Source organism: Phytophthora cinnamomi (genome assembly GCF_018691715.1).
Source record: "Phytophthora cinnamomi strain GKB4 chromosome Unknown Contig35, whole genome shotgun sequence".
In the NCBI taxonomy this organism is placed as follows: domain Eukaryota; phylum Oomycota; class Peronosporomycetes; order Peronosporales; family Peronosporaceae; genus Phytophthora; species Phytophthora cinnamomi.
The window spans coordinates 660949-679762 of NW_027150968.1; the positions used below are offsets into that span (position 1 = coordinate 660949).

General features: G+C 53.8%; 3 protein-coding genes across 4 annotated transcripts; 2 read left to right on the forward strand and 1 right to left on the reverse strand.

The window, feature by feature from the left end:
• Positions 1-7776: 7776 nt before the first annotated feature.
• Positions 7777-10603, forward strand: IUM83_17029 (Gag/polymerase/env Polyprotein; the record flags this gene model as incomplete). 2 transcript variants are annotated; one of them, XM_067941955.1, is made up of 6 exons in its annotated part: positions 7777-7864; positions 7933-8530; positions 9160-9502; positions 9620-9650; positions 10240-10250; positions 10334-10603. In XM_067941955.1, 6 exons carry the CDS (start codon positions 7777-7779, stop codon positions 10601-10603), a joined length of 1341 nt encoding a protein of 446 aa, XP_067792410.1. The 2 variants fall into 2 exon arrangements, with proteins under 2 accessions (XP_067792410.1, XP_067792411.1); XM_067941954.1 differs by lacking the exon at positions 10334-10603 and adding an exon at positions 10307-10333.
• A 475-nt stretch (positions 10604-11078) lies between these two features.
• On the reverse strand, positions 11079-14090 carry IUM83_17030 (Vacuolar protein 8; the record flags this gene model as incomplete). Its single annotated transcript, XM_067941956.1, has 3 exons — positions 11079-11445; positions 12107-12376; positions 13363-14090. The coding sequence occupies 3 exons, from the start codon at positions 14088-14090 to the stop codon at positions 11079-11081; spliced, it is 1365 nt and encodes a 454-aa protein (XP_067792358.1).
• Positions 14091-17773: 3683 nt separating this feature from the next.
• IUM83_17031 (putative secreted RxLR effector protein) lies at positions 17774-18256 on the forward strand (the record flags this gene model as incomplete). The annotated part of the gene is made up of 1 exon (XM_067941957.1): positions 17774-18256. One exon carries the CDS (start codon positions 17774-17776, stop codon positions 18254-18256), a length of 483 nt encoding a protein of 160 aa, XP_067792436.1.
• Positions 18257-18814: the final 558 nt, after the last annotated feature.

Consider the following 18814-nt stretch of genomic DNA (forward strand, 5'->3'; position numbering starts at 1 on the left):
CGATCCAGCCGTTCCGTCAAGGCTCAGCAGCGTCCAGAGCCGCGATCTCGCTCAACCAGTCGACGGTCTTGGGCTCCCAAGGCAAGTATTCCAGAGAATATCCGGGCATGGTCGGCTCGAGCATGAACTCAGGCTTCACTTCCGAGAAACCAAGATCGTGGCTGCTGCACCACTTCCAAATGTCTGGGACCACCTTGGCGCGGATACGGTTGCTGTGCTTGTTGCACTAGACCACGTACCTCGTCCAGGCAGCCTTCAAGGCATCCAAGTGCTTCCTCGTCCGAGTCTTCCGCGCAGCAGTCCATCATATTCAAGTTAACGGCAATTGCGGCGAACGTTGTCTCCACGGCCTTCGGGAGGATCCAGTGATCGCGCTCCCAAAGCGAGAACCCAAGGTCGGCGTTGTCAGAGTCGCCACTCCCACGGAAGTTGCTCCAATATCCCATCACCCGAGTCACCGGTGACGCCCGCTGGGACACCTTGGAGTCGGGATCAAACTCTGAAGTGTCAAAGAGGCACGCTCGAGATGGGGGTTGTCGGCGCAGCTTCTGCCATGGATGATCTGGATTCTTGTAATCCGCGAACGCCGCGAAACCTTCAGGACTGGAAAGAATTCGGAGATCCCGAGGCAGCGGAGCAGGCAGACGAGAATTCAGCATCTGGGACCAGCACTTGAGAGCCCCAGGACGCGTAAACGGCGGCTCGATGTAAGGCACAGCCCACTTAGCCACTTGCTTGGAAAATAGGACGAGGGGCTGTTGACCACGCACCGGCGAAGGCACCGTAAGCGGACGCAGAAATCTCGGACCTGACCCAGGGGTGGACGACAGAGTGGCGACGACCCGGCTGCTTCCAGACGACGCAGGCTGACGTGGAACCGAAGGACGACGACGTTGACGGCGGTGACTCATTTGAGTTTTCGGTGGAGCAGGAGGCGTCTCCCTTAGCCTCTGCATCAACACCCTGGACAGCTCCCGACGACTCGGAACCTAGAAGCTCCAAGAGAGAAGAGGATTCGAGAACGACCTCCGGCAACTCAATAACTGATCCAACAACCGAGTTCTCTGCTTCCGAACCGGTGTCTGGAAACCACTCGAGAGAAGCGCCAGAGTCGACTTGAACTTGCCCGGACGGAGGAGGAAGAGTGCTTGACGAGACAGCATCTTCATCCGATGACTCCATCACACGAGAAGGCTTGCGCGAAGGAACGACAGGTGAACTGTCCGGCGAAGACTTGGCAGCGCTTCCGTTGAAAACGGCGCGAGATGGCGGAGCGGCAGAAGGCTGAGAACGGGCTCATCGCCCCTTGGGCTTCCGCTTCGACTTGCCCTTAGACGATGGAGCTCCAGGAACACTTGAAGCCTGCACCGTCGACTTGGACGGTGATCCTGCATCCGCAGGAACACTTCCGGAAGACTCGACAACCTCCACCTCCGCTTCCAAGTGCTCAGCATCTTGGGCAGAAGTCCGGGAATCACCAGGAGCTGCCACCGAAGACCCACAGCTACCACCTCGACGAAATGAAGACGCACGGGACCCACGAGTAACAGAAGCTGAGTCTTCGGCGGGGCGGTGAGATATCTTGCCCGGACGACAGGCGGACGGACTGCGACGGTTTGACGACGAGCGAAGACGCTTCTACGACACCGAACGAGAAACGGAGCTTGACCGACCACCCGGATGTCGAGAACCGGCCTCCTCTTGCGAGGAGCGCTTTCTTGAGCGACCAACTTGAGCGGAGCGCTAAGCATGGTCTGCTTCGACGTCGGTAGCACGAGTTCCAGGTGTTGTCTTGTTCTCCTCAGTCGACCGCTCCTCCTCCGACGACAGCTCGACGTGGGAATCCGACTCCAGGAAGGCATCGTGGGCCAAGTCAACAGCAATGACATCCTCGGTTCGTGACGGATCAGGATTTGCCAGCATGTCCTTGAGGACTCGCCGAGTCTCTTGGCTGATGTCCAGCAGATCCCAGTTCAACTCGCCAGTCGACAAACCTACAAAGAATGAGTCATCGCCCAGAGTCAGAACACAAGCCAACATATGCAGTAACTCGGCAATCAGTACGAACCTTCGGAGATCAGCACAAAAACATCTGGATCCATGTCTTCAAACTTGACGTGCGCTCGAAGAGTCCGGTTGGCGCGCGTTAGTCGCTTCATCTACTCTTCATTTCGGCGCTGGAGGCGAGTCGACGGCGAGTCATCGCCGGCATCCAAGCGAGTCAGAAGATCATGCGGACGCTTGCTTTGGGCAGTCGACGACTCCACGGCAGCCTTGAACGCCGTCTGCTCGCGAGTGAGCTGGAGGGCCAGCCGCTCGCACTCGTCATCAGCAGCTCTCACGCGGTTCTCCAAGCGGGCGGCCGTCTAGGTGTGCGCATCCACGGCTCCACGAAGACCCTCCATCTCTAGGAGGTAGTGAGCCTCCAAGACCCGCAAACGCTTGACCTCCTTCTTGGAGTGCTCGAGCTCCGCGCTTGCTTGCTTGAGGAGCACCATGGTGTTCTCGTGCTTGAACGATTCCTTCATTACCGAGGTTTTGGCGGCAGCACGCGCGGCTTCAGCGGAATGCAACTGGCCTCGCATCACAGGCAAGTCCAAGTTGATGTCATCGTGGACTCCCATGTTGGGCTGAGCCGCTGCCACCACGTCTCCCAGCGAGCGAGTGGCAGCCAAGTGAGAGTCCACGTGGCGGTCTCCACGGATGTTGGTGCCCTGGTGCAAGGTGACGTTAAGTCGACCGATGAGATCCAGCCGAGGGCCCAACACCGCGATCACGCGCTCCGACGCCTCAGCGCTAGCCTCCATGACGATTTGTTCGAGGGCTTCACGCGACACCGTGATCAGCGCGTCGTCGGTGGTAGAACAGCCAGCTTCAGCACTCGAAGTAGAACGCCGAGCAACTAGCTGCGACAATTGGAGCACAACCGAGTCGCCGGCAGCATTACCAACGGGCACATCAACCAGAGACGTGTCCTGCAAGACAAGAGACGAAGATAACAACCTCGAAGGTAAGCGACAGCAGCTCAAGATCAAGGTGCAAGTCAATTGGACGTACCGAAGGAGCAGCAGGAGAGGTGGCCAGTGACGCGGACGCCTCAGCAGACGCTTCCAGCAAAGCTTGGCTCGGCGTATCGCCGCCAGCAAATGAACTCAACCCCGGAAATGACAAGACAGCCTGTGAAGCAAGACGCACAAAGCCGTCAAGCATCAGTACCTCGCGTGAAGCCCACAGAAGGCGAGAAGATAGCAGGAAACTCACCGTGGACGAGCTGCCAGTTGACTCAGCAACGCTCTCATCCTCCGACAGCGAGGCAGCAAGAACGGCAGGCGGACCACCAGCACCAAGCGCTTCCTCGACCAGGCGAAGGCTGACCAAGATACCAAGATCCTGGTTAGCAGTGAAGGCGACGAGCGGACAAGAGAAGTTGGCTTACCTGGAGCGAAGAACGAGACACACCGAGAGCTCTGAGCGCCCAGTTCACGGCGGACTGGGCAGCGCGCGAAGTACCGACCATGGCGCAGGAACACCCCGACGCTCACCAGCACGCGGATCGAGTCGCGGTGGGGGCAGTTGTGGTATCTGTGACGATGCGGGCTCCAAAATCAGGGAATAGCCTTGCGGCTAGACCTCGATCTCAGACCACTCAACTCAGAATCTGAGATTAGATCTCAGATCCCAAGCTGGGTGAGGCGTGTGTTCCTCACTCTTGCAATCCCTTGACTTGGTTCTTCCTAAGGCTACGCTGTGGGCCCAGACTTGCGTCGGCCACACCAGCTGCCTCCGAACTCGACAGTTCCCAGATGCCCCCAGACGAAGCTTGCTCCTTGCTTGGAAGGCCCTTGTACGCACGTGCTGAGTCCGCCGTGCCCCGTTTTCTTGAATATAAACACGTTCACTCCACACACACTTAGTCCACTTCTCTTCTCAGGCCCTTGGACTCTGGGCCTTAACAGCCTCCTCCTTGCTCAGCGACTCCGGCTTCGAGTCGCTTCCAGTCACGACACTTCCTCCGGCGGCTCAGACTGAGAGCCGCACAACGGTCTTCACTCGCCCCTCAGACCAGAGTGGCCCCGAGAGTTGGCTCGGTCTGAGCCTGCCTTGATCCAGGGTTCTCGCTCTGCACCCTGGGACTTCCGCGCACCACGCCTTGATGTAGGCGACACAGCGAAGCTGGTAACCACTATCCCAGACTATTCGCGCCACACGGATACCACTAGCAACCCCAGAAACCACTATCCCAGGTGTTGCTCTGCCGAAACCTCAGAGCGGAGCACCTTCCGCCCGAAAATATGAAGCACCGCCAGGAAACCAGCCAACCAGCACGAAAAACAAGCAAAACCAATGTCCCGCGTGTGGAAATACAACAACGAAGGCAAACCAGGCCGAAACACGAAAAGGCTTGGTTGTTGAACTTGAATTTATTTGGAGTTAGCTGAGCTTGACCGTAGAACACTCGTAGCGACTCCACTTGACCTTGCGCGCGCCGCCGAGGGCAGGGACTTGGTCCCTGTGTAGCAACACGCCCGTCGGCGCAAGACGAACTCCGCAGCTTGCGGTCTTCGGGGCAAAACAAACTCTGATTATTATCATGCACATGCACATACAAAGGGCCTATCAAGTAAGGGTGCAAACATCTCCTGGGTACACCTTGAACAAGGGTGAGACACCCACTAAGCTACTGGCTTGGCGGCGCCCGTGAATGCGCGTCGGCCCTTCCATTGGCCTGTCTGTGTCAGTCATCACTTGATTACACTGATTACACCTGGGTGCAAATCAGTGATATCCTGATTACGCCAGGATCTTGTGGCCGGGATTGGGCGGACTTGGTCTGTCATCACCTGATTACACTGATTACTCTGGGTACAAATCAGGTGTAATCCGGATGACGCCCAAATCCTGTGGCTCCCGTTGGCCCAGATCCATAGGCGACTGGTCAGGCCGAATCTTGTGTGCCTGACACCAGGGGCCGAAAAGCCACAACGGGGCGACCCTTCGGTGTGACCCTCCAAGCGGCAACCACCAACATCAAAGAGCAACTATCGCAGCTCCCAGACCGGCAATGTAGCCATTGCTTGCGTACCCACTTCATATGTGAGACCACGAAGCCGCACTTCAGGCCCTGCAGGCACGCCGTAGGCTTTTAGTCACGTCCTACGCTCGGAGCGTTAGCTGTCTTTCACCAGTTGGCACTTATCCTCACGAACATCGTGCATCCAGACACCAACTTGCGCCCACAATCACCGTGTCTCAGTTTTGGCACAAGTTGAGGGACTGCCGGGCTGAAAATCTGAGCTGGGGGCAAAATTACGATGTTGACTCCATATCTCAGTTGTGGCACCCCAAAGCCGAGATGAAATCAGACGCCGCACGCCACGCCCTCTCCCCAGACCCCAGACTGCACATCTCAGGGTCTGGTCCACAGGCAAACCTCAGACCGAACTCCAAATCACCAAGTCTCAGACTTTTGCCACCACTCTCAGGTCTCAGAACTCCGGGCATTCCAAACTGTGAGGTCACCAATCTGAGACCTGGGGTCTGAGACTTAAGCAACCATGGGACTTCAAATCACAGACCCATAAGGCCCGATTCAAGGCCTGGAACCTCAGATCTGTGGCCTCTAGAGCGATTCTCAGACCTCAGACTCCAGACCGAATTCGGATCTCAGACCTGGGGATCTGGGGTCGCCGCAACTCGACGTTCGCAGAGCTCAGTTTCCAGACGTAGCCAGCACAACTTGAAGTATGTACAAAAACCAGACTTGGGTCAAGAAATATCCACGTTTCAAGTGACATGTGGCCGGTACGTGGTAGGGTTTGGGCTTCTGACTGATGGGTCCTGGCCAAGAATTGGCTCGGACCTCGTCGCATATCGGGAAATGAAACCCGAAGCCAAAACCCAAAGCCGAGACAGGGGGCGAAGAAGACTCGAGGCGCCGGTGCCAACTGGTCAGTCACAATCCATCGCCAGTCATTGGACCAAACTCCCCGGTCGCTGATTGGCCTAAATTGGCAGGTGACGATGACTTGTCGACGGTCCCAAGTCAGGCGCTGGCGGCTGCAGCTCACTAAGTACGGTGTGAACCAACTGGCAACATCCGAACTTATGAGTCGTCAGCTCCTGTCCCCAGTCGTCGGTAGCGTTTCAGCGGCCATTTGAGTCGTCGGTAGCGCCGTCACGTCGCAGAGAAATGGCCGAAGAGTCGTAGGTTACAATTGGCGGTCCAAAGCGGACGCGTTTATACTTGATATTTGTATTGATCGATAGGAAACTTGAGAGAAGACAAGATAAGCCTTCGGGCAACAATAACAGAACAGTTTTTCCTCCCAACCACGCAAGGGCGACACCGGTACGTGCAGTGAACGACCTGCAGCTCAAAGGTAAACCTGGTAGGTAGGATTATGACTGTCGCTGGGCACATTTACTAGTGTAGCGTGTGTTCATCCCTGGCAGGGCCAAGAGTTAGTGGCCGGTGTATTGGTAGCGACGAGTCGTCGCCAGGAACTGGAGGAGCGAGAGCGCACTCCATTTATTTCTTCCCGCCGGAGTATAGCTCCGGCACCCTCGTGTCACGCCGTAACAGGCCGGGACCCTTCCTTCTGAGGGCCTGCGAGGTATATTTTGTGTGTGAGAGCATGCTATCATTTGCTCGTGGCTAGTGACGCTGAGTCTTCCGTCTGTCGACTAGCGGAAGCTCGGTACACAAGGGAAACATCAACCCGGTGCAAGGGAAAATTCCTGGGCCTTCAGGTTCTAACCGTAACAAGCCCATTAAGTCTTCGGTGACTTGGTGAGTGTTGTTGGTGGGGAAAGTGTGCCAATATATAAATTAGCGCGTGTTCCTACACCACACTGCAGCCCCCGGTCGTAAAGGCTCAGATCAATCGGCTCATCGATTTAGATAGGCGTGACTGCAAATCTGATGACGTCGCCCTTTTTTGATTTGATATTGGAACACGCGAAAATACAACAGCGGTTTCACAGGATTATGCTGAAAGAGGGGATTCCAAGTCGGCAAAACCAGAACGGACACCGCAGCGAGCCGATACCAACAAGAGCGGGCCGACGCGCCCGACGGCGGCCTTTGTATCGACGCCACCAGCACCGGCGCCAACTTCGCAGTCTACGCGGGCCTCGCAACCGGCCCGCGCCCCACCACATGACGGCTGCCGGGTCTGCAATGGACCGAACTGGTTCGAGGACTGCCCTACAGCGACGGAGATGCAACGCGAAGAGGCGCGGAAGAAGTTCCGCGAGGCCAAGGAGCGGCGCTCGGGCGCCCTTCGGTCGAAGGCTGCGCGGTACACAACACCCTCGGCATCGGTCCGCATCAATGGGCTCCTGGAGACGCCCTACTCGCCTGACACGGGTGTTGACACGGGTGCTGACAAGAGTGTTGTGCCCCGCGGTGTGTTCGATTCGCTTCGTGCTATGCAGCCCACCCTCCAGCCAACTGCTCTCTTACATGCTGTGGAGGCTGTAATGGCCGACGGACGGACCCAAATGTGTGACCTAGAAGTCCTATTGGACTTGGACTTAACCACTTTGACAGGTCGGGTATTGCTACACGCGGTACCGTGTCTAATATTGGCGGGGGCCGGTGACGAGTTTCTGCTAGGCCGTGATGTCTTGAAGGGCCTCGGTATTGATGTTGAGCAGCAACTTGCCCAATTTGCTGGCCCATCACTACTGGAAGATGAAACGGATGAGTTTCCCGTCGGAGACAGCATCGCTGACGACCAAGTCGCCGCTTACCATGTCAACGGGTTTGACCAGATGATTGACCGCGCAGCAGCCAATGGCATGCCGCCGGAGCACCTCAGTACGCTGCGCGAGATACTGGACACATACCCTGACGTGTGGCGTGAGAGCGTGGGTCCTGACCCCCCCCCCCTGCGAACGCTGAGCCTCTTCGGGTCACCCTGAGAGCAGACACGGTGCCATATCGGAGCCCACCGCGCAAGTACGCGCCGCTACAGGCGCAATTCATCCGCGAGTATGTGCAGACTTCGGTGGATAACGGGCTGGTGGAGCAGAACAATGCATCTCGCTCGGCGAGTGATGTCGTCCCTGTACGCAAGCCTGGTACGCAAGATCAGTTCAGGTTGACCATTGACTGTAGGTCCGTCAACGGAATGACAGTCCCCATCGCTGGCACGATGCCCTCTGTTGCCACGACGACCGACGGCTTCCAGAACAAGAAGGTATTCGGGCGAGTTGACTTCACGCAAGGGTTTTGGCAGCTGCCGCTGGATGAGGCTAGTCGAGCAATATTCACCTTCATTACACCAGACGGTGTCTTCACTCCATGTCGGGTCCCGCAGGGCGCAATGGATTCGACACTGCATTTCCAGAGCCAAGTGCAGACCAAACTGGCCCCCCTAATACCTCACTCTGCTCTAGTGTGGGTATATGATGTAATTCTGTTCGCGCCAACCGTGCAGGAATTCCTGATGACACTCCGCGCCTTTTTCGAGATCGTCAAGCTCAACATGGCCAAGTCTTCGCTGATCGAGCTAGAGTGCTTGTGGTGCGGGCAACATGGAACCCCGCAGAGTGAACAGCTTACGCACCCGTTGTGTCCCTGGTCGCCGACTCTGCAATGATGGCGTTCCCTGATCCGGATGCAGAGCTGCTTCTCTTCACGGATGCATCTGCCGCTGGTTATAGCATTGTCGTCATGCAAGTCCGTCAATGGGACGCATCGCTGCCAGTGGATGAGCAGCAGCACGAGCTAATTGTTTGTAAGGGTGGCATGTTCAAGCACTCAGAGCTCAGCTGGACGGTGGTGGAGAAGGAGGCATACCCCATTGTCAAGGCATGTCATGACCTCGACTATCTCCTGCTCCGACCCAATGGATTCCGTCTTTACTGTGATCACGCAAATCTGGCTTATATTTTTGCGCCGAGTGTAGAGCTGAAGAAACATGTTCGGGACTGCTTACAGCGCTGGGCCATGCGGTTGTGTGGGCTCCAGTATACTATTGAACACATTCCAGGAGAGAAAAAATGTCTGGGCAGACATCATCTCTCGCTGGCATGTCCGTGACACCATCAGTGTAGACGCAGTGCGCACCCGACGACACCAAGCCGCCCGATCGACACCCTGTCTCGGCTCCGACCTCTTGGCGACGGAGGATTTGTTTTTCCTACGCGTAGTGACATTCAAGTTGCACAGCAGGCCGCTTCTCGTGAGCTTTCGCGGCTGCAGACTACTTCGGTGGAGGTGGATGGTGTGGTCATGATCAACTACCGCATGCGGATCCCTGGTAACGCAAAGGATCTGCTCGCACGCATCTTCGTGGTTGCTCATTGTGGCTCGCAAGGACACCGCGGCCAGGAACCTATGCTGTTGGCGCCGAAGGAACGCTTCTACATCACGAAGTTAGAGGACAAAGTGGCGAAATTTGTCCGCCAGTGCCTACTCTGCAAACACTTCAAGGGACCGCGTCAAATTCCGCGTCCGTACGGCCCGCTACTACAGGCGAATGAGAGGAACGAGGTATTCATTGGGATTTCCTGTCGCTCGGAGAAGGTTTCGGCGACTCAAGTTACCTCCTGGTGGTGAAAGATGGACTTTCACATTTCTGTGAGCTTTTTCCGTGTGCCACGCCAACAGCCTATATCGCAGCTGAGGCGCTTACACTTTGGTACGCCCGATATGGGATGCCGAAGACGCTGCAGTCAGATCAAGGGACGCATTTCCGAACTGAAATGATGAAGCACCTTGCTGCGCGACTGAAAATGGAGCTTAGTTTTTCCCCGGTCTACTCGCCATGGCTCAACGGAACGGTCGAGAGATTGAACAAGGATGTACTACAAATATTCAGGGCACTGCTGATGGAATACAGGCTAGACCAACACGAGTGGCCGTATTTGCTGCCAGCAGCACAGGCAAACTTGAACCACGCTCGGGTTCATTCGCTTGCAGGCCGTGCTCCAGTCGAAGTATTCACGGCGCTACCTGCAGCGTCGGCTCTCGACGCGATCGTGGTACCCGCAACGAGCGAGCGAGGTGAGCGAGTGGTTGATCTGGACAATATCAGTGAGCACGTGAATCGACTTCGTTCATCGCTGCACGACATTCACCAAAAGGTGGTCAATGTGAGGGAACGCCAGCGACTGCGCGACATGGCAGCACACCATGGCAATCCTGCCAATTTTGATGTGGGCGATTTTGTCCTGTGGTCAAGAATTCATCAACGTCTGCCAAATCATAAGCTTTTGGTCATTGGGTAGGTCGCTTTAAGGTAGGTGCCGCTGTACTCACTCATTTGAAATTGAACATTTAGTTACGGGACGGAAGTACGAGGTGCATGCTTCTTGCCTGTAGTTTTATGCCGACGCCGAACTGGACACGACTACGGAGCTGCTAGAACTCGTGTCAAGCCAAGGTATGCTGCTCGGCGTGGACAAATTAGCTAATCACCGCTTCAACCAGGGGATCGGACGCTGGGAGTTTTCCGTTTCGTGGTTGGGTCTGCAACCCATCGAGAATTCATGGGAACCTCTCGCTGCACTGCTTCAGGATGTGCCTACAAAGGTGCGCGACTACGTGAACGCTAGTGGTGACGACGAGCTTCGTGCCCAACTCGACGAGTAACAAGACGCGACTGCCGTGACCAAGCGTTGGAGGCCAGTGTCGCCATGATTGCGGCCCAATATCAAGCTTGGGCTCGGCTGCAGCGTCAAGTTGCGGTGTTGCTCGGTCTAGCGTCCAATGAGAAGAGCAGGAGGCAACAGGGCACGCGCAGCAGCACCTATGGGCTACGACAAGGATTACGGCAGGGGACCCTACTAGCTGGGTGCACGAGGCACAAGCTGTAAGTGGGCGAGGGCACACGCCCAAGACTGCACGAGAACTGGACCTGAGCAAGAACGCAAGAACGGTAGCAAGTTAGAAGTTAGTTCGCGTCCTTACATTTGTGTCTTGCTTTCTTCATTATTAAACTTTCCCCTTTGGAAACACCCCGGGTTTCGCGACACCATTATTTGAGTGGCATTTCCGGCATTAAGGAGTTCCAGTGTGTTTGCAGCAAAATATACCTGCGTATCTGTTCCCGTTTGAAGAAGTCCGACTAGTGGTGCAATGCCGCCATGGCATTCAATTTCGGCGCACCCTGCGGTACCATGGCTGGCCAAGCGGTAAACGCAGCCTCGTACACGGCTGAGTGACGTAATAGGTCGAGCGCCGACAAAAATAGCGTCACCAGTGTCATGATCACTTGATCTTCAGCAACTTCACTAATAACCTCCTTGACGTCGACAAGATTTCCCAACGCATACACTGCACGCTGCTTTTGTGCATCCGTTCCGATTAACATCAAGACCACGAGTGATCCTGCAGCGCCGTTGGCAACAACCTCCGCGCGGATTTCCTCGTTCTGAATCGTCAGATGCCGCAGGGTTTCCGCGGCCCACATCTTCTGCGAGTCACTTCCGTTTCTTAGCAATCCAAGCACAGCTATCACAGCCCCAACATCTCTCAACCTGTCTACATCTCCTTTTGCGGCGATACAGGCGCATCGCATTAATGCTGTCGTCTTTCATCACCGTCTACGTTTGCCACTGCCGCTGCCACCGTTTCCGCACCGATATCCCCAACACAACTTCCTATTGCTTCCAGTTCTAGCTCGTCAACCGTTGCATCTCCCCAAGCTGACCACGCTAAGCACTCCAACGCATGCACGAGTGAAATAGTCACGACCATCCCGAGCCAGGTTCGTCAACACCTGAACTCCGTCCAGCTCGTGCAGGAGCGCTCGATCCTCGTCGACCACATAGGCATGCACAAAGACAAAGCAGACACTCCTCTCACTCCTTAGGGCCTTCTCCACTAATCCCCCTCATGAGACCAACAACGGTGCTGCTAATGGAGGCGTCTTCACCATCATCAGCGTCTTAATCCCCGCAGACCGAGCAACCGCCTTCCTCCACAAGCTTCACACTTCTTCGATGCTACTTGGTTGATCTACCCACTCCAGCCTGAGCATGCAGCAACTGCTGAACCCCACCTTCGCGAAACCGGACCTCATCGTCTCGTCTTGTCTCGTTTTCTCTCCTTGCCCCCCCCCCCCCCCCCCCACTGGCGTCTCCAGTCGGCCACGTGCGCCATCCCACGAGGTTGAGATTCTGGAAGAGCATGGCGATCTCTTCGTAGATGGGGGCCGGCTCGTCCATCATCGTCCGGTGCGCGACCTTCACCAGCTTCTGCTGGCAGTAGCACTGGTGCAGGTACTCGACCAGCACATTCTCGTACCTGCCCACGGGATCGCTCGGCGGCAGCTGCCTGTTCTTCTCTATCCTGGCCAACTCGCCCAAGATGTCGTCTGGGGTCGGTCGTGCAGCTTCTTGCACTCCTCCCGGCCATCGGTCACTTCGGAGCACAGAACGAAAGTTCGCCCACCACCACCCCCTTCCCAGGGATTACCAAGTCAACGAGAAAACAGTCATGGTTGCGGACTTCGGAGAGAGAGAGAAAAAATCAAGGCTTGGAGCAGTGTGGGGGTTCGTTGCAGTTGTCGAGCGAGTGACGTCCCTCAAACACTACTCAAGTAATAGAAATGCTTACCAGGTAGGTTCACATTGACATTGATCTACCGTACGACCAAGAATGATTGTCTTGAAGACGATTTTCAGGACGATCCTTTACTATGTCATAAATATGGATTTAAACAGGTTATGTTTGGCGGGAAAAGCTCAAAACCCCAAAAGTCAATAAACTATCGTACAGTAGTCCGAAAAAGAGAAAATGGCACCCAGTGCCTACGTTTGCTGGCTGAACAAGCGCGAGTTCAAGTTACCGCGGACCCCGAAGAGGTTGGTCTCTGATACCGAGCCTAGAAGAGAAGAAACCGGGTGCAAAACACCGCAAACCATGCCAGAAAAGGCGAGATCCGACGCCACAGCTACCGCTAGAAACAGGCCGCGGGAGTGCGCCACAACGGTTTCCACGTTGTCTGTACTTCGGTCTCTTAAGCGGCGGTTGGAGGGGGATGCAGGTGTCACCACTACCAGTGAGAAAAGAAGTCAACGTGGTGATGGACCCAGGTCTCTTACTGTGCGGACAGCAAAAGACTCAAAACGTCCGAAGCAACACAAGCAGCAGCAGAACCAGAAGCCTGTGCTGCTGAACGAGTCTTCCTACTGGCTGGCTGTACAGCGCTTCTCCCAACTGTGATGGAGACCGATGAAGAAAAAAAAATAACTGTAGAGTATTACTTCTAAGAGAACCCAGTTTTCATGCACCTGTGCAGAGTTCAACGATCACTTGCTCGAGAAAATCGTGCGAATGCGTTGGCTGATGCCGGGCTTAAGTGCTTGTTTGCCACCTTCGACGACGACACGTTTTTATCGTCAGACCCAGGTCGCACTACCGTTAGCGACGCCTTTCCTCCCTCGCGAGTAACCTCGGATCGAAGTTTCTCACTGCTGCCAGCCAGACTTCGAAGAGTGTACCCAGCGCTTGTCTTTTGCTCGGCAGAGCCTGATCGATCCAGCTCCACAAGTGGCTTGATCGCTTCTTGGCGCGACATCTCCAAGCTGTTCGCTTCGTTCTGCTCCGCAAGACTGCCGAGGGCAAGCGCAGCGGAGATCTTCTGCAGGTCATTTCCGTATCGGACTAGCGACACGAGGGGGGCGATGGCTCCGCGCTCGGCGATCTCAACGCGGTTGGTGGGGCTGTCCTTGGCAAGATTGTGAACAAGTTTTGATGTCGCGTCCTGCTGGCCTTCAGTCCCGGAACCCAGTAACTGAACGGGCATCACGACCACATCTTCGCGTACGATCTCGGAACGGTTGGCGTCGTTGTCGGAAGCAAGGTTCGCCAGCGCACGTATAGCATGTTCCTTTTGTTTCTCAGTTCCAGCACGAAGCAATCCGATGAAAAGCGGAATGGCGCCAGCACTTGAAATATCAGTGCGAATAGCAGCATCGATGCTAGCAATCGACCCAAGGAGCTCTGCGGCATCTTCCTTCTCTTCGTCAGTTCCGGATTGGAGAAGCTCGATCGATGGAGTAACGGCGGACGTGCGCACAATTTCTGCGGCGTTAGTATCGATATCGCCCGAAACAGCAGCAAGGAGTTTCATGGCCCAGTGTTTGCTATCACCGCGGAGGAGTGGGCCGAGAACGGGAATTGCTCCAGCAGCAACGATCTCTGCTGCACACGCCTGATTGCTTCGGACAAGCCTCCACAGTGTGTTGGCCGCAGACTCGGTCAATGTGGCAGATTTTCTTCTCAATACAGCCACAAGAGGCGAAATGGCTCCTTCATGAACGATGTCCGAACAGTTGCTATCGCAGTCAGTGTCAAGGCTTCCCAGTGCGTCTGAAATACTCTCAACATGACTGTCAGCCCTGTCTTGCAAAAGATCAACGAGCAGTTTGATGGCACCAGCTTTGGTGATCGCTTCACGGTTGGCGGTTGCTGTCCTTGGCGAGGCTCCACAGAGCTCGAGCTGCAAATTCCTTTTGCCCGTCCGTGCCAGAGAGGAGGCGAACCAGTGGTTCGATGGCTCCTTCTTCCGCAAGTGTGGCCGCATTGTTTTCGTTGTCGAGTGCCGTGTAAGCAAGTGCGTACGCAGCCCATTGCTTCCCTTCATCATCGCCATAACGAAGCAGCCGCATCAGGGCGCAGCGACCCCCACTGGATATTACCTCCTCACGAGCCTTGCTGCTACTCTTGGCGAGATTTCCCAGCGCGCGGGCTGCGGATCGTTTGTCTTCCTCAGTGGAATCCTTCAGAAGCAACACGTAGTGGATGACTGTTATGTCTTCTTTCAGATCGCAGCAGAATGTTATCGTCGACGCGAACGCCTCTCCAAGCGCCACAGAGGCATCTTCTGCGAGTTGGTTTAGCCGAGCGTCCATCGTTACACTGAAGCGGGGATCACGAGTGTCAGGACCATATTACGGACTCGACTACGGGCCTACCGGTAGCGAGTTGGAAAAGAGGTAGGTCTTAAGCGCTAACGCAAAAAGACAGACACTAAGCACTATTAATATGCCTGACCACTCCGTTTCAGAATATTTATCACGTCGCCAAATATACTTGGTTTAAATATGGCCAGTTGTGTTTACGCTAGCTACTGTTCGTATAACCGAGACTGTGTGGTACCGGTAAGAGCAGGGGATGCATAAAGGAAGTCGCGAAGCCTCGTTTTTGCCATGTGAGCAACGTGGTCGAGGCAGAACGTCACTCTGGCCTGCATGTTGCCGGCAGTGAGCAGTGGTCGGGTCACGCTTGTGCACGAGCGCAACTTGCCCTCCTTGAGACGACGGAACAGCGTCGTAGTCGGCACGCCCGAAGCTGTTGACGCCGAGCGAAGCGTTGTTCGTTCATGGGGGCTGACGTTCCGGAGGCGTTCAAGGGCAGCAGCCAAGTCACGCGGCTTCCTGCCACATCGGTGCTTCAAAGACGGCGCCTCGTACACCCCAAAAAGCACTGCATTCGCCTTGGCACGCTTCCACAGCCTCGCAATCGTCCTCTTGTGAACGCCAAAGATGCTGGCCACTTCATGCACCGCATTTCGACGCGGTTTGCCTCCGTTTGAACGCACGAGGACAGAGCTGATTGCCTGTCGACGCTCCATCACTGTAAGCTCTCTCCTGATTCGTTTGACATTCATAGCTGAGATTTGAGGAACGAGAGGAAGGCTGGGCGACATCTGTGGACGATTCGGGTGCAAAAGCTCCTTTGAGGCCATGACGCTGTCAATTTTGAGAGCTCTCTTAAGGTCTACCCACCATTCAAACCGTCAGAGCGCCTGCTTTCTATTAAGACCGATCTTAGTCGTTTTAGGCAAATATTGACGAATCCCGAAGCACTCAAGCAAAAGAGGACAAGTATTCTGGAACGGTTTAAGGCTACTACAGGGTAATATCGACAGCTTCGTCTGTTTATCTTTGCCAGATTCAAATACAGGTGTCCCCGCTGAATCTGCAACTGCCATCGGCTATCTACCGCGAACACAGAGTGTGCTGGAGTCTGCCAGTGCGCAAGATTTGCCACAGCTGTCTGGTCAGATGTACTGAATTAGTAAGATAATTGCGGGAAAATGTCTCTGCGGGAAACATCAGTAGGTATAACGCCAAATTGTGTACCCTTGCCGAATTGACAAATTGAATAGCATGTGTTGAGTATACGAAGACCAGTTTATTCTATTCCCCAACTGGCTTCAGCAAAGGACAAATCTTAGGATAAAAACAATTCTGACTTGATTTCAGAATATTTTTGTATATTTTTGTATATTGTTGATACTTCACCCTAAAATTAAAAAAAATATGAGTTTGCCCTTGTTGTAAGGTTAACAATCTCCACCAAACTGCTTGTAATGCCGTACCCGATGACATTGTGAGTCGCTCTGCAACAACACCTAGGCTTTCTCCGTGTTTTGAGGGCTGATCCATCAGTTGCTACGACGTTCGCGACAATAACTCCGAAGGTGAAGACGCGACGATTTCCTCAAAAAATCTGGATGAGATTACCGTTTCGCTCTGAAGTTTCCATTTAAGTTTTGATAGTATACCCTCTCCCAATTTGTGTACCTTTCTTGAATTTATAAACGGTCAAATTCGATACAGTATTCCCCGGCAAATCTGGAAAGGTCGGACCAATAGAGACTGCGAGGTAGCAAAGCTTGCATAGTTGTGTACAAAGATGCAAATGTACTGAATTACTCGATTAGTGGCTAAGAATGTCTCGTGTCGGAAGTTGGGGAGGAAGGTGTGGTCTGTTAAGGCTTCACGGCTTCTTTAAGGAGTAGTTTTCCTTCGGCAACTTGAAGAGCTAGTCTTCGTTGCGGAGCACCGTGTAGACCGCACCTGCGACGGGTCTGAAGCAGTTCGAACGCCCGTACTGCCCAGACTATCGGCTTGTGTCGCGTGTACACTCTTTTCGATGGCGATCGCATGGTGGCTTTTGATGAATAGAACCTGCCGCTGTGTCCCCAATCTTGCTACTGCAAATATCAAAGGTTCACTATAAACACTTCGTTTACCCCTGCAGACTTGCCACTTGCACTTGCATGTCGCTTGCCTCCAGTAGACATTTTCACTCCACTGTTCTCCAAACTCAGTACGTAGCCTCCACGAAGCGCAAATCTTGAATGCATGAGCGTACTATCTCTTCGAGGTAGATTAGACGACGCAATTCCAGATTTGCCGGGGAATATTGTACAGTAGTTGCAGTGCACAATTCGATTATGAAGGCCATTGTATATGTTTAAACAAGCACGGAGTAAGTTCTGGTCGCCTGCCTACGCTGCAGGTTAACTAACATCCACGGCACGAGAACACCAGATACTAGCGCTTGTATGCGCTGTAAGAAAACAACAGTGTACATGTAGTTGTTGCTGTCATCACATTTGGGGTGGTCGATTGAGTTTGTTCTTACATGTATTGTCTACGTCAAAACTCCAGGATGCGTGAGAACAAACACGGCAAGCCAGACACCGCCTGTTTGACCAGCTTTTTAGATGGGTTCCGCGCGGTAAGTTTCCCCCATGATTTCTTTATGTGTAACCTGAATCATATGGTAAATTATCTGCGTACAAGAAGCCTACAATCGTTGACGTAGATCATAGAGCTGGCTTCGAGATACAGATCCTACTTTGCTCTTCCCTATAATAGGTACAGTACATGGACACACCTGTAGTACCAGAACCTGTGGCGACAAACTGCGCACTCTCAACGGACCGCTCCTCAGTTCAGAATTTGTTGTGCAGCGCTCAAGTCTCAGCAGGAGTATTCACTCACGAGTGGAAGCTTAATCATGCGCGTGTTGCTGTGGGTGCTGCTCGTGGCTTTGGTCACCTTGCTATCCTCGACTGATGCTTTGAGCACGAACAACTCGGACAAGAAACAGGTGGTGCAGCCTAACAGCGAGGAGGTGGCGACACGTATGCTCGCTGCTAACTACGAGAACAACAACGACAAGCGGATGCTGAGAGGTGAAAGCAAGATGACCTACGCCACGAACGCGGAAAACGACGAAGAGCGCGCGGTCTTCATCAAATTCCAAGGTTCCGTCCAGAGACTGAGGGAGAAATTCCGTGACATTAACCCGTTTTCGACGAAAAACATTGAAAAGCGATTTCAAAAGTTGGCCGACAAAGGGAGAACCCCCGACTACTACTTCAAAAAGTATCAAATTGGTACGTTTAATTCACGCCACTGGAACCGGAGATTCTACAAGAAGTACGAGGAGTGGTACAAGCGAACGCACCCGGACTGGGTTTCGGAGATAACGAAATGAGGCACCTGCGAGTTGTATAGGTTCGTTCATTCATGAATCAATGCTAGGTATCTTGGTTAGTGGAAAAAGGACCATAATTACTACGACAAACCAACATTTTTGCCTACTTGTCGAGTTTTGTACAGTGTATACTGATCGTGCTGTTCTGAAGTTGCTATCGTTGCATTTTCATCGATTTATTAGTCCCCTTTGAGCAAACTTTATCGTGGTTTACTTGAATTTATATGTTCTTACGACTCAGGAGAAAGACCGAAGACTATCTATCACGTCTTGTTGCCTTCAGATATACACGTCAGCTCAAGATGAAACTTGTTTGAAATTCTATAGGAAATGGTGAAGGGTACATCTCAAATTATGGCCTGGACCAAGTAGCAGTGAAGACTTAGTGGCATACTTATTGTGCCTTTCAGTCAGATTGTCCAAATCGGACTCTTATACTCCGAGTAGCAAACCAACAGGCCATAAGGATAGGTAAACTGACTCGTATTGAGAGAAGTCTACAGGCGATTAAGGCAACATGGGATTAACTGGACCAATGAAAAAGTTCTGATGTGGTGA